Source organism: Balaenoptera musculus, chromosome 19 (genome assembly GCF_009873245.2).
Source record: "Balaenoptera musculus isolate JJ_BM4_2016_0621 chromosome 19, mBalMus1.pri.v3, whole genome shotgun sequence".
NCBI lineage: Eukaryota > Metazoa > Chordata > Mammalia > Artiodactyla > Balaenopteridae > Balaenoptera > Balaenoptera musculus.
In genome coordinates, this window is record NC_045803.1 from 55,896,340 (window position 1) to 55,911,517 (window position 15,178).

Genomic DNA, 15,178 nt, shown 5'->3' on the forward strand with positions numbered 1-15,178 from the left:
TACCTAGAGACAAATGATACTGAAAACACGACGATCCAAAACCTATGCGATGCAACAGAAGCAGTTCTAAGAGGGAAGTTTATAGCTATACAAGCCTACCTCAAGAAACAAGAAAAATCTCATATAAACAATCTAACCTTACATCTGAAGGAACTAGAGAAAGAAGAACAAACAAAACCCAAAGTTAGCAGAAGGAAAGAAATCATAAAGATCAGAGCAGAAATAAATGAAATAGAAACAAAGAAAACAATAGCAAAGATCAATGAAACTAAAAGCTGGTTCTTTGAGAAGATAAACAAAATTGATAAACCATTAGCCAGACTCATCAAGAAAAAGAGGGAGAGGACTCAAATCAATAAAATTAGAAATGAAAAAGGAGAAGTTACAACAGACACCGCAGAAATACAAAGCATCTTAAGAGACTACTACAAGCAACTCTATGCCAATAAAATGGACAACCTGGAAGAAACGGACAAATTCTTAGAAAGGTATAACCTTCCAAGACTGAACCAGGAAGAAATAGAAAATATGAACAGACCAATCACAAGTCATGAAATTGAAACTGTGATTAAAAATCTTCCAACAAACAAAAGTCCAGGACCAGATGGCTTCACAGGTGAATTCTATCAAACATTTAGAGAAGAGCTAACACCCATCCTTCCAAAACTCTTCCAAAAAACTGCAGAGGAAGGAACACTCCCAAACTCATTCTATGAGGCCACCATCACCCTGATACCAAAACCAGACAAAGACACTACAAAAAAAGAAAATTTCAGACCAATATCACTGATGAATATAGATACAAAAATCCTCAACAAAATACTAGCAAACAGAATCCAACAACACATTAAAAGGATCATACACCATGACCAAGTGCGATTTATCCCAGGGATGCAAGGATTCTTCAATATATGCAAATCAATCAATGTGATACACCATATTAACAAATTGAAGAAGAAAAACCATATGATCATCTCAATAGATGCAGAAAAAGCTTTTGACAAAATTCAACACCCATTTATGATAAAAACTCTCCAGAAAGTGGGCATAGAGGGAACCTACCTCAACATAATAAAGGCCATATATGACAAACCCACAGCAAACACCATTCTCAATGGTGAAAAACTGAAAGCATTTCCTCTAAGATCAGGAACAAGACAAGGATGCCCACTCTCACCACTATTATTCAACATAGTTTTGGAAGTCCTAGCCACAGCAATCAGAGAAGAAAAATAAATAAAAGGAATATAAATTGGAAAAGAAGAAGTAAAACTGTCACTGCTTGCAGATGACATGATACTAAACATAGAGAATCCGAAAGATGCCACCAGAAAACTACTAGAGCTAATCAATGAATTTGGTAAAGTTGCAGGATACAAAATTAATGCATAGAAATCTCTTGCATTCCTGTACACTAATGATGAAACATCTGAAAGAGAAACTAAGGAAACACTCCCATTTACCATTGCAACAAAAAGAATAAAATACCTAGGAATAAACCTACCTAGGGAGACAAAAGCCCTGTATGCAGAAAACTATAAGACACTGATGAAAGAAATTAAAGATGATACCAACAGATGGAGAGATATACCATGTTCTTGGATTGGAAGAATCAATATTGTGAAAATGACTATACTACCCAAAGCAATCTACAGATTCAATGCAATCCCTATCAAATTACCAATGGCATTTTTTACAGAACTAGAACAAAAAAATCTTAAAATTTGTGTGGAGACACAAAACACCCCGAATAGCCAAAGCAGTCTTGAGGGAAAAAAACGGAGCTGGAGGAATCAGACTCCCTGACTTCAGACTATACTACAAAGCTACAGTAATCAAGACAATATGGTACTGGCACAAAAACAGAGATATAGATCAATGGAACAGGATAGAAAGCCCAGAGATAAACCCACGCACCTATGGTCAACTAATCTATGACAAAGGAGGCAAGGATATACAATGGAGAAAAGACAGTCTCTTCAATAAGTGGTGCTGGGAAAACTGGACAGCTACATGTAAAAGAATGAAATTAGAACACTCCCTAACACCATACACAAAAATAAACTCAAAATGGATTCGAGACCTAAATGTAAGACTGGACACTATAAAACTCTTAGAGGGAAACATAGGAAGAACACTCTTTGACATAAATCACAGCAAGATCTTTTTTGATCCACCTCCTAGAGTAATGGAAATAAAAACAAAAATAAACAAATGGGACCTAATGAAACTTAAAAGCTTTTGCAAAGCAAAGGAAACTACAAACAAGACGAAAAGACAACTCTCAGAATGGGAAAAAATATTTGCAAACGAACCAACGGACAAAGGATTAATCTCCAAAATATATAAACAGCTCATGCAGCTCAATATTAAAAAAAAATCAAGCAGCCAGGCCCGGAGCTGGAAAGTTCAAACTGGATGTGTTGCTTGCGCCGCTGGCAGAGACCGCGGTGGAGGCTCGGTCCAAGTTCTCCGGGCCGAGTGCCCGGTGGCGCCCTGCGCCCCCACCCCGCCACCCCCAGCCACGCTCCCGGCTTGGGCTCCGTGCCTGGCGACCGCAGCAAGACTTGAATGCAGCAATCATCTAAATTAGAGAAAGGAGATAAAAATAACCTCTGGATATTCCTCTCGTGTGATATTTATTCTGGATGAAGCATTAAGATTGCTACTAGAGGTGTATCACTGGACTTCCCTGGTGGCGCAGTGCTTAAGAATCCACCTGCCGGGGGCTTCCCTGGTGGCGCAGTGGTTGAGAATCTGCCTGCTAATGCAGGCGACACGGGTTCGAGCCCTGGTCTGGGAAGATCTCACATGCCACGGAGCAACTAGGCCCGTGAGCCACAGCTACTGAGCCTGCGCGTCTGGAGCCTGTGCTCCGCGTCTGGAGCCTGTGCTCTGCGTCTGGAGCCTGTGCTCCGCAACAAGAGAGGCTGCGATAGTGAGAGGCCCGCGCACCGCGATGAAGGGTGGCCCCCGCTTGCCGCAACTAGAGGAAGCCCTTGCACAGAAACGAAGACCCAACACAGCCAAAAATAAATATAATAAATAAAAATAAATAAAAGATTACTATTAAAAAAAAAATAGGGGGGCCTTCCCTGGTGGCGCAGTGGTTGAGAGTCCGCCTGCCAATGCAGGGGACGCGGGTTTGAGCCCTGGTCTGGGAGGATCCCACATGCCGCGGAGCAGCTAGGCCCGTGAGCCACAATTACTGAGCCTGCACGTCTGGAGCCTGTGCTCTGCAACAAGAGAGGCCGCGATAGTGAGAGGCCCGCGCACCGCGATGAAGAGTGGCCCCCGCTCGCCACAAGTAGAGAAAGCCCTCGCACAGAAACGAAGACCCAGCACAGCCATAAATAAATAAGTAAAATTTAAAGTCAAACTAATTGAGTAACAGACATTAAAAAAAAAAAAAGGGAAGGAAGAGAATCCTAGTGATTGGAAAAAAAAAAAAAGCTTAAAAGACATATCAGTTTAAAAAAAAAAAAAAAAAATCTGCCTGCCAATGCAGGGGACATGGTTCAATCCCTGGCCCAGGAAGATCCCACATGCCTAAGAGCAACTAAGCCCAAGTGCCACAGCTACTGAGCCCGCATGCCACAACTACTGAGCCCGCATGCCACAACTACTGAGCCCGCATGCCACAACTACTGAAGCCTGCACACCTAGAGCCCATGCTCTGCAACGAGAAGCCACAATGAGAAACCTGCACACTGCAACGAAGAGTAGCCCCCACACACCGCAACTAGAGCAAGCCCGTGCAGCAATGAAGACCCAATGCAGCCAAAAATAAATAAATTAATTAATTAAAAAAAAAAAACTTTGGTAAAGAACGAATTTGACACCAATGTCCTCACGTCTCAGTTCACTTAGTAACAGAGCACCAACCCTCCTGGCTTGACGGGAATTGTTACAGAAAACATTTCAAAAGATATTTCTAGGGTCTTTCTGTGATGCTCAAACTTTCTGCTTGTCTGTGATTCAACCTGCTTCTCCTCAATCTCAATACTTAAACCTTCATTGAGAAAATAGTAGTCCTCCAAAATGTACTTAACTATTATTACTATTACCATTAATTTTAGAAGAATGTAGAGAAAATAGTTGGAGTTGGCTAGGAGAATAAATATAAAAATATATACAAAAGGAAAATTCTGACTGCTTTGTTAATAGAACTTAAAGATTAAAACCTACACAGGTCTCTTCAGATCTTAAAGGATTTTCTTCTAAAGGGTGATTTCAGTGCTTAATATATATAAATCATGTTCTTCACTACAACACAGTAATGTAAAATTATCAGTTTACTACTGCAAGATTGATATGAGCCTAAGAGTCAAGTCCACTAAAGAGGTTTGTTTTCCTTGCATTCATGCCAAATCAGCTAGAGTGAAATTATCCACCAGTCTAAGCAGCTGGTTCTGTGCAGCCCAGAGAACGTGTGGCGAAATTCTCTCCTTCACAGGGTGCAGGTTCACTGTGTCTCTCACACCCAGGTGGTTTGTAAAGACTCTCTGTTTCTGGTAGCTTTAAATTAGAGGTGCTCTTAGCACCAAACGAGAATGAGAGATATGTAATATTAAACTCTTATGTATTTTTCCTGCGTAGCCCTTGCTTTTATGATCTACCTGGGACTTTATGCTCTGGGTTTCACTCACTTATCCATAAAAAACAATATTATGCAGAGACCACGGTTTATGCAACTGAAACGTAAAATCATGCAGGTAACTTACAGAAGTGTATCAACCCAAGAAAATTTTGAACCTCAGAATTCCTGAGTACTATAGTCGTTGAAAGATATTTGCTCTTGGCTTTCAGAATTTAGAGAAACCAGTTACAGATATCAATTTAATAGGGGCTCAGATGTGGAATTATGTGCATGACACTATGCTGGGTTTTATGAACGAGTCACAAAATGAGTATGTACTCGTTATATGGCCATTACTTTCAGCTAATTAAAATTTTTTCTAGCATTTACTTTAGCAAATTTTTTTCCAACATTTCTTTTGGGCATCATACTTAAATATAATATGTCATTTAATCTAATTCTCATAACACTATTTTGTGAGGCTATTATTCACGCAAGAATATAAAGGTGGCGAAAAAGGTTAAACAACTCACCAGATGCCTTAGTTTGTAAGATAAAAGGTGTTCAGTGAAGTGCATGTACCCACTGAGTCTGTGCTTTTAGCTATGACAATGTTCTACTACTTTCAAGGCCCTGACCATTGGGTAGGAAAGGCAAGAACGAAGAGGCCAAACTAAAATACAGATAAAACAAATCTCATAAAATGAGAAAATGGAGTGGAAGCATTTATAAGGAGCAATTAATTTGGTATTAGGTAGGAAGGGTTGAGGAAGACTCGAGAGAAATCAATCTTTTGTGCTTGGTCTTGATGTGTGAATAGAATTTCCATTGCTAAAAATGTTGTACTGACAGCAATATTGGTTGAGGACAGGACAGAAGGAGAGGGAGAAATTCAAAGGGTATTGCAGTCTGATAATGGCATGACCAAAGACATCAGGAAATAAAATTTACACATGGCTCCTTCCAGGAATGATAAGTAAGCAGGAATGGATATGTAGAGACAGAGGGGCCATACAAATATTTTGTCCAGTGGTTTATTTTGTTCAGTGGTTTTGGAGGTGCTGAATGCCGAATTAAAGCATAAGCAACACATTTTTGAAAGGCCTTTTTGTAATTCAGTTGTGTGTATCTCAATGACCACAATAAATAGAATCAAAAGCAATAGGTGACTAGGTTTTAATTTTTGGAAACTTTTCCCTCTATTTTAGGGAATTCCCTGCTGTAGAGACAACCTGAGAAAGAAGGTGAGAGAGTGAGAAAAATTAAGACATGAGTAATCTGGTAGCGCCTGAAACAAGAGTGGGTGCATTCCTAATGCTCCAAGTACTAGGGACCTTGACGATTATGTGTGACATTATCAGTTAATGTTTTCCCTTTTGAATTTTCGCATGAAATTTTTTGTGTTACATTTTCACTTCTTCGAACAGAGGTAACTTCCTCCACTTCCATCCTATTCTCTAGAGCTAAAACTATGGCCCTATGCTTATGACTGGAGAAGAATGTCTATCTTTTACACCACTTTTATATGTTAAACAAATTGATTATTTCATATTCATTTTGTTCAAACAAAGCCCAAAGCTAATAGTAGGATTTAGATTAATTCTGAACTAATACCTCTTCAAAATCATTTGAAGTTAAAGTTTGATAAATATTTAGACATCTAGCTTTTCAGAACCCCCAAATATGGCCTAAGCGTATAATACCTATCCTTTGAGTTATCTTCATCAGTTATTTTTATAATCATTTTTATTGCTTTGTTTTGTACCTGCTGAAAGAGAATAAAAGTCATATTCAAAATGAAAAAAAAAACCCAAAAAACAAACAAAAAAAACAAGCAACCCAATCAAAAAATGGGTGGAAGACCTAAATAGACATTTCTCCAAAGAGGACATATGGATGGCCGAGAAGCACATGAAAAGCTGCTCAACATCACTAATTATTAGAGAAATGCAAATCAAAACTACAATGAGGTATCACCTCACACCAGTCAGAATGGGCATCATCAGAAAATCTACAAGCAAAAAATGCTGGAGACGGTGTTGAGAAAAGGGAACACTCCTACACTGTTGGTGGGAATGAATTGATACAGCCACTATGGAGAACAGTATGGAGGTTCCTTAAAAAACTAAAAATAGAATTACCATATGACCCAGCAATCCCACTACTGGGCGTATACCCACAGAAAACCGTAATTCAAAAAGACACATGCACCCCAATGGTCATTGCAGCACTATTTACAATAGCCAGGTCATGGAAGCAACCTAAATGCCCATCGACAGACGAATGGATAAAGAAGATGTGGCACATATATACAATGGAGTATTACTCAGCCATAAAAAGGAACGAAATTGGGTCATATGTAGAGACGTGGATGGATCTAGAGACTGTCATACAGAGTGAAGTAAGTCAGAAAGAGAAAAACAAATATCGTATATTAATGCATGTATGTGGAACCTAGAAAAATGGTACAGATGAACCGGTCTGCAGGGCAGAAGTTGAGACACAGATGTAGAGAACAAACGTATGGACGCCAAGAGGGGAAAGTTGTTGGGGGGGTGGTGTGATGAATTGGGCGATTGGGATTGACATGTGTCCACTGATGTGTATGAAATGGATGACTAATAAGAACCTGCTGTATAAAAAAATTTTTAAAAAAAGAAACCAAAAAGGCAAGTAGAAAACTCCCAAATAAGTGGAAATTGAATCACACAATTCTAAACATCCCATGAGTCAAATAAGAAATCATAGCAAAAATTAGCAAAGGATTGAACAGAATAAAAGTGAAATCAGAACATATCAAAATCGGTCAGATGCAGCCAAAGTGCTTAGAGGGAAATTGTTAGTGGGGGGGGCTAGAGGCCAAGGTGGCATGGGGCTGAGCGTCTTCAACGTCCCCAAATTCCAGGTGTTACTGCTTCTCTCTCACAGGGGTGTCCTTGCAGTTGGTGCCACCTCCCCATCTGTAAAATGAGTCCCCACTGGACACCCCAGCACAGCTCCCTCCAGCTCCTTGACTCTAACCGTGGTGGTAATTACTAACCCTACATCTCCCTTCGCCACGACGTTAGCAGCTGGGAGTGGTCTCGGCCTCTGCTGCTTGCCAAGGGCCCGAGCCCAACGTCCACATCCTGTTCATCCACCAGGAGCTCGGGAGACCTGAGCTCCACACCCGGGGTCGCCCCTAACTCCAGGGCAGGTACTTACACTTCTCCAGCTGGTCCCCGATCACCCTGAGGAAGGCCACGGAGATCATGAGCAGGTTGATGATGAAGCAGGCCTCGCACAGCTTCCTGATGGTGGGGCCACACAGCCCTCCGACCACGCCCTGGTAGGTGGCCTGGCCGCTGACGGAGGCAGCATAGCCCAGGATGACCAGCCCACTGATCAGGAAGACCAGGGAGACCTGCAGAACAGGACCATGGGGCCAGGCGTGCCCACAACCGCCCCCCAGGATGCTGATACCACTCCCTCCGGGTCTCACCTGCAGAGGCCACGGCTGCCTGCAGCCTAGGGCCTCTACCTGACAAGCCACCAGCCCCCTCCCTTGAAACCAGAGCTGCAAAGCAGGTGGATTCCAGAGGCCGCGCTGGCTCTACGTCTGTGAATCTGGGGTTCCCACCACTCCACACCAGTTGGACAAATGAGGTATCAGAAACCCAGAGTTTAAATTACTTTCCTAAGATCACATGCGTTGCAGGTGAAGAGCCGTAAAGCATGGTGGTTAGGAAGCAGGCATACTTGGGTTCAATTCCAACTCTGCCACTCACCTGCTCTGTGGCATGAAGCCCACCATCAACCTCTGTTTTCCCATCTGTGAAATGGGGATGATACCATCTACCTTACTGGAGGGTTGTGATGCATTTGCTTTAAACAAAGCACGTAACTCACTCAGCTCAGTGCCTGGCACGTGGTAACTGCTCAAGAAATGATGGTCATTCTTATTCTCCAGACTCCCTCTCCAGTGTTCTGTTGGAATTTTTTCCAACACTGAAATATTTTCAAACATCTAGGAAAGTTGGAAGAATTTTACAATGAACGCCATGCACCCACTACCTAGATTCTACTAGGAGCAGGTCACTTTGCTTATTTTATCACACCTCTACCATGCGTCCATGTGTCCATCTAAACTTGGGGGTACATTTCAAGGCAAGTTGTGGATACTAATTAGCATACTTCCCCCTAAAGATTTGGGCATGCATATCGCTAGAGCTTGCTATTTGTTTACAGTCCTTCTCCCTTGTAAGATAAAATTTACACACAGTGAAATGCACAAAGTCTTAAGTGTGTATCAGTATATCATTGGAAGGGGTATAACCAACGTACATGTGCAACCTAAACCCCTACCAAGACACAAAATGTTACCACGTCCCCGAAGTTCCCTCCTGTCCCTTCCCAGTCACTTTCTGTCCCCGTGCCCAGAAAAAAACCACTCTAATATTTTTCTGCTTTTATCCATTTTCTTATCGGGCTTTCCACTGAGTGGTAACTTTTGTGAGGGCCAGCCCTATCGGGCACATCGATAAAATTTATTCCTATTTTTGCCAAGTGCTATTTCACTGTGTGGATAGAATCACAATTGGTTGATCCAGTCCCCTGTTGCCAGACATCTGGGCTGTTCTTCGTTTTTGGCTACTATGAAGGAAGAGCTGAGCATTCTAGAATAAGTCATTCTGAGGACCCACGTTTCCTTCTCCTGGACACACACCTAGGAGTGGAATTCCTGGGTGTCAGGGTAGATGTGTGCTCAAGTCTGGCAATTTCTTACAAACTGCTTTCCGAATCATCTGCGCCACTCGATAACCTCTCCCCCACGCCCCCCCCAGCCTCAACTGATGCATTTGAGACCCACTTGCCCCACGTAGTTAAATGTTTTTGAGCCTCTCCAGGATGGACGGCTACCTTTCCCTAAGCTGGACCTGGTCTCCATGGCCAAACTCCCCTCCCACATTTCTATGGAGGAGAACAATGCAGGAGCTGTGAGGTGCTCAGCCAAGAAGCCCAGGGAGAGCCAGCATGGCCGTCTTCAGACACAGTTCGTGCCCCTGAACGGCAGACTCGTTCTTACGCCAGCAGCCAAAACTAGGGCTGCTGAAGGGAACATCTAACTGGACCGCCTGACAGAAACTTGCAAGTTCAGAGCCAGGAGGAACATGCACGCTCCCTCCAGCCCCTCGACCTCTGCCCGTGCCGGTTCCTCTGCCTGGAACACCACCACCCCGCCTCCACCACTGTCCCTCACCTGGGGAGCCCCTACTCTTCCCCCCGCCTCTCCAAGGTCACCTCCTCCAGGAAGCCTCCCCACACTTCACCCCCGAGCTGGGCTCAACCCTCCGTTTCTGGCAGAACCACACCTTTCGTGGGCCCACTTTTTTCCCCCGTGGTGGGTCGAGTCCCCCAAAAGGTTTGTCTACATTCCAATCTCCAGAACCTGTGAAAGGGACTTACTGGCAGCCATCTTTGCAGATGCAAATAATGAACATGTAATTAAATGAAAAAGGGTCTTTCCAGGTGAAATTAAGGATCTTGACATGAGGTCATTCTGGATGAGCCAAGTGGGCCTTAAATCCAATGATAAGTGTCCTAATAAGCGACAGAAGACGAGGAGACACAGAGAAAGCCATGTTGCGATGGGGCAGAGATTGGAGTGACGTGGCCACAAGCCAAGGAATGCCTGGAGTCCCCAGGAGCTGGAGAGGCGGGAAGGACCCTGATGACACCTTGATTCAGACTTGCGGTCTCCAGGACTGGGAGAGAATACACTTCTGTTGTTTTACGCTGCCCAGGTTGTGGTCCTCGGGTCCAGGGACCTGAGGCCACATACTCACAACTGTGCAAACAGCGTGAGGATCCTTGCCTCTCTCATCCACCAGACTCTAAGCTCCATGGACACTGGGATCGTGTCTTTTTTGCTTACCATTTAGCCCCAGAAAAGCACCCAGAACATAGCAGGTGCTTCATAGGTATTTGGGGGTGAAAGGAAGGGAAGGCGGGTTGGGGGTCAGGCTGAGCCTCTGCCAGTGAAGGTGCGTCTCTGCTAACACAGTGAGCTGTCCACGCAGGAGTGGCTGACCCTCAAGACAGTCCCCGAGCCTCTTAGCAGCCAGTCAGCAAAGAGCCCTTACAGCCCCTCGCCAGGCACGCCTCTCTTTGGAGCCGAGGAGGGTGCAGGTTCGTTAATTTCATTAACCCTCCAGTGCTCATGGGGCCATTAGAGACCTAAAAACCTCACACCACTGACCTCCCAGTAGCAGGGATGTTTAAACATTCCTCCCATCCGAGGGGAGGCCTTGTAACTGGGGACAGGGCAGAAGTCTCACTGGCTAAGAGGAGGGGAGAGTCAGGAAATGATGGGGGGAGTTACTGATTACCAGCCTGACTTCTTCCCTTGTCGGGAGTTTCCATTTATTCATAGTTGGGGTCCTCTCTCCTGAAGCCTGCCTGCCTGCTCAAGATGGGATCTTTAGACCATGCTGTGCAAACAGCAAGCCACCCCAGCAGCATCCGTGTTACCCGGGAGCCTGTCAGAGATGCGCGATCTCAGGCCCACCCAAACCTGGGCTGTCAGCATCCGTAGTCCCGAAAGGTGCCGGGAGACCCCGCACAGAGCTTGGGGAGCGGCGCGGCACGTCCCTGCCTCAGCCCTGCCTGGCGTCCTCGGACTGGTCCGTCTGTGCCTGACCACGGACCCCCACGCGGGCCCCATCCGCTCTATCGCTGACCCTTTGTGGCTGGAGGTCGGGCCCCCTGTTCCGGAAGCGCGGCCTTTCCGCCGCACACATCCAAACACCGCTCTGTTGCCCGCCACGTGCACCTGGACAAGCTGGGGCTCAGCGCCGCCTTGGAGGGGGCTTCTCTGCCCCACTCCCGCTCCCACAGATGTCATCCCACTCGTCACGCTGCCCACCATCTGACACTGTCTCATTCGACTTCTTGAATCTTGTCCGAGCTCCCTGTTAGAACAAGCTTCACAAGGACGGAGACCACACTGTCTCAGACACCCGGCGCCAGACAGGCGCTCAGCCAGCATGGGGGCGGCACGGGCTACACCGGACACTGCGCAGGGCAGCATCTGGCAGCTTCCAGAAGGACAAGAGAGGCCCCGTGGGCCCACCAATGAGGCCATTATCAGCCAGCTGCCAGAAAAAAGCATTTGAGATGATGCCGGTCAAAGAGCTTACCACGAAATGCCTGATTCCTATCAGCCCAAGGAAAAGCCTGCTAATAACATGAAGCTGTGCTAATCAGCAGCTCTTTTCCGCTGAGGACGGTCAGGCCCTGGAACTTTCTGGGAAGGGAGAGAGTTCAGGCTCCACACGCAGCCAGCAGAACTGGCCAAACACCGCTGACACCGTGCAGGTTGGGGGCGTCACAGCGGCCTCAGTCCTGACCTGCCCACGGGATTTGGGCTTTCGCTGTGGAGCCGAGACCGGGAGGCAAGATAAGTCAATCAGTGGCTCGGAGACAGCGCCTCCCCGGCTGAGAGGCCAGGTTCATTGGCTACAGGTGCCGCGCGCTCCGCAGGGACCCGCCGCGCCTCTACCTCCCCCTCCCCCTCCACCCCGCCTGGCTGCGAGGCCCTCAGCCGCATAGAGGATGCTCTCGGCCCGGGCCTACAGGGGGATTCCCTTCTCCCTTCGTGAGCTGAGCGGGATGGAAAACCAAAAGCCACAGGAGTAATTTCGGAGACAGGCAGCTCTGCAAAAGCAATGCCCAGGGCTCTAGCTGGAAAAATAAACTCAAGCTCCTACCTGCCCCCAGAGAACCACCCCCCCGCCCCAAAATGCTCCCCAGGGGCTTACCAGCTCCACTAGGAAAGCGGGGGCCACCCCACCCGCCTTGTGGAAGGCCCATGGGAAGTTGAGCAGGCCGGCGCCCAGCGCGGACTTAAGGAGAATGAAGATAGCACCCAGTGAGGATAGACTGGGGCGGGCGGCCGTGGGGACCGGCTTTTCCGAAAGGCCTCTGTCTCCTGGGGTCTGTCCCTCCATGGCTAGAAGCAGCAGAGGGGCAGAGAGACGGGGTGGTCCCGGCACCGTCTTCCCAGTTCACGGTAACCTTCTCCAGCTGGGATGCGTCTCTCCTCGATCCAGCCAGAGCCAAGACGTCTGTCTCAACCACCCCAGCCTCCGTACCCCTCTTCCTGAGCATCTGCTCCCCCTTTCCAAAGCGTTATGCAACCACCTGCCCCATGACTTCTGGTCCTCACGCCTTTCCCCTCAACCAACGCTGCCCCCCCCCAACTTCCAACCTTGTTTATGAGCACTCTTGCCCTCCCCCACCCCGTTTCTCTTCCAAATCCCCAACTCCTTCCTCCCCATGGCTGTTCTCACCCACCCACCCGCCTCCAGGCCAACTTCCACAGCGAAGGGGCTCCAGCCCCTGGTCCTTACCACCAAGTCCAATCTTCAAGGGCGACAGACAGTCCTGGGCCATCAGGGACGGGGACTCGGGCTCACTTCAGAGGACCCAGAGGGGTGGGAGGAAGGCTCTAGCTCCACCAGGGTGGGCAAATGAGTCATGAATTATGGGAGCCCTAGAGAGCACGTGCTGGGGTCACGTCCCCGAACCTGGGAGGACACGGGCAAGAGGTCAGGGCCATCCGTCCCAAGAACTTGTAGCTTCTGAGACTTCTGGCCTGAGCACGGGAGTCTTAAGACTGCCGGGGGCGGGGCCTTCCCGGCCGCCCCGAGGGTTAGAGGGAGCTCAGCTGGGAGAGATCAGGGAGGCTGCACCGATCTCACCATCTCCAACGCCTCCTCCCGGCATGCCTCCCAGGCCCCCACCCCCATCTGTCACCTGCTAGGGGCGCCGAGCCTAGTTTCCCATCTGCAGAAGGGGGTCCGTGTGCCCTCCTCGGGGGGCTGTAGACTCACGCATGCAAAGGCCCAGGCTGTCAGCAGGTGCTTCCTGGCGAGGCTCCCCAGGCCAATGAGCACGTGAATCACCTGGGGTCTTGTTAACAGGCAGATGCTGATTCGTCCCACCTTGGGTGGAGCCGAGAGTCCACGTTTCTCACGAGCTCTGCGGAGGCGGGTGCTGCTGGTCCCCGGACCACACTTTGAGTAGAGACCACCTCTCCGACCCAATACAGTCGGCTAGGATGGCAGAATCCTGGAAACGGTCCCAACCCGGAAAACGCAGCCCCGTGAAGGTCGGATCTTGAATTCAGAGGTGAACCTGTTTATTCCTGGCGCCCAGGCTCAAATCCCCCTGAGAGCATGTTAAACCACCGAGTGTGGGATCCGTCACCAGCGTTTCTGACTCAGGGGGTCCGGGGCCCCTTCCTGAGAACTGCTGCTGTAAGTTAGACATGTTCAACGCCTCCCCCAATCAGTCCTTCTCCGTCGAGATCAGCACCAAAGGCTTTGCTCGTGTGGTCTCAAGCCCCTGACCGTGCCACCTCCCTGCAGCGGCTCCGTTTATACTTTGCGGGCTCCCGGAGCTGGACGGCGTCGCGGGCCGCAGTTCTGCTGCGACCACGTGAGCGGTGCTCACCGTGACCCAGGCCTTGCAGCAAGCGCTCCCCGCGTCCTCACTCTGAATCCCGAGGGCTGTCACCGCGGTCCGTAGAGCGCAGGGCTCCCGCGGGTGGGGCAAGAGGCTCAAAACGTGAGCGCTGGCCAGGGCCAGGGCCGGAAATCAGCCCCGAGTGTGTGTCATCTCAAAGCCAGCAGTGTCACGCTGGCTCCTGCACCCGCCCAGACCCTGATGGTGCCTGGATGGGAGCGGACGCGTAAGGGAGGGGATGAATGGGTGAGCAGACGGCAGGATGTGAGGGGCTGGGGCGCACCCCTCCGGAATTCACATGGCTCTCTCCCCCCACATCCACCCCGAGGCAGTGAGAAAGGAGATCAAGGGCCCTCAGAGCGGCCTGGCTTTGTACTCCTTAATCTCGGCTCTGGGCGCCCGGGGCACCCCCCTGTCCCGCCTGGGTCCCTCATTAGCTGCCCATTAACGTGCATGACTTAGAAATTGGCCACTGGGCTGTGAAATTCCACTCAATGGGGAAAACCTCTTAATTCTGAGGGGCTTTGATTTGCACTCTGCCCAGTCTCAGGGCTGTGTGACCTTTCCCGGGGAGGAGAGGTGCCCCTTGGGGCCCCATCTGTGTGGGTGGGCAGCCCTGGTGGCACACGGGGCTCAGCCCAGCACCCCACACACGGCCCCGCGTCGCCCCCCAGGGGAGCACCGTCAAGGGATGTTCCAGGGTCCCTCCTTTCCACCTCCACAGAGTACTGGTCACCTGTCAGGTTGGGAACTTCAGGGAGAAAGTGACCTCAGCTCATTTCTGCAAACCTTTGTCTCACCCTTTAGAAAGTTCTGGAAGACAGACCGGGGCAGGGGTCGGGGGGTGGGGTGGTCTCAGCAACCAGAGTGCCTAGGACTGAGATCCAGGCCTCACTGGGGTCCCCTGCGAAATGGTGGTAACAGCCCCTGTCTGCCCCGCAGGGCCCTTAGGAGGACCCAGTGAGAAGAGGGTTACTGCTGTTGAAATACGCACGGGGCAAATCCCATGACCTGTACATGTCTGTGTTTTTACCTCTGCCTGCTTCTGAGCTAGGACAATGCTCTGAACCTGGGCTGCACAACACCCGAGGG

At 48.7% G+C, this 15,178-nt stretch overlaps 1 protein-coding gene across 1 annotated transcript in view; it reads right to left on the reverse strand.

Annotated features, from left to right (window-relative positions):
• SLC38A8 (solute carrier family 38 member 8) overlaps window positions 1–12,567 on the reverse strand; it is a 33,959-nt gene extending 21,392 nt beyond the window's left edge. The window contains exons 1-2 of the mRNA XM_036834130.1: window positions 12,379–12,567; window positions 7,784–7,982 (exon numbers count right to left, since the gene is read on the reverse strand). Coding sequence (XP_036690025.1) covers window positions 7,784–7,982; window positions 12,379–12,567 — 388 coding nt within the window. The remainder of the gene's footprint in view (window positions 1–7,783; window positions 7,983–12,378) is intronic.
• Window positions 12,568–15,178: the final 2,611 nt, after the last annotated feature.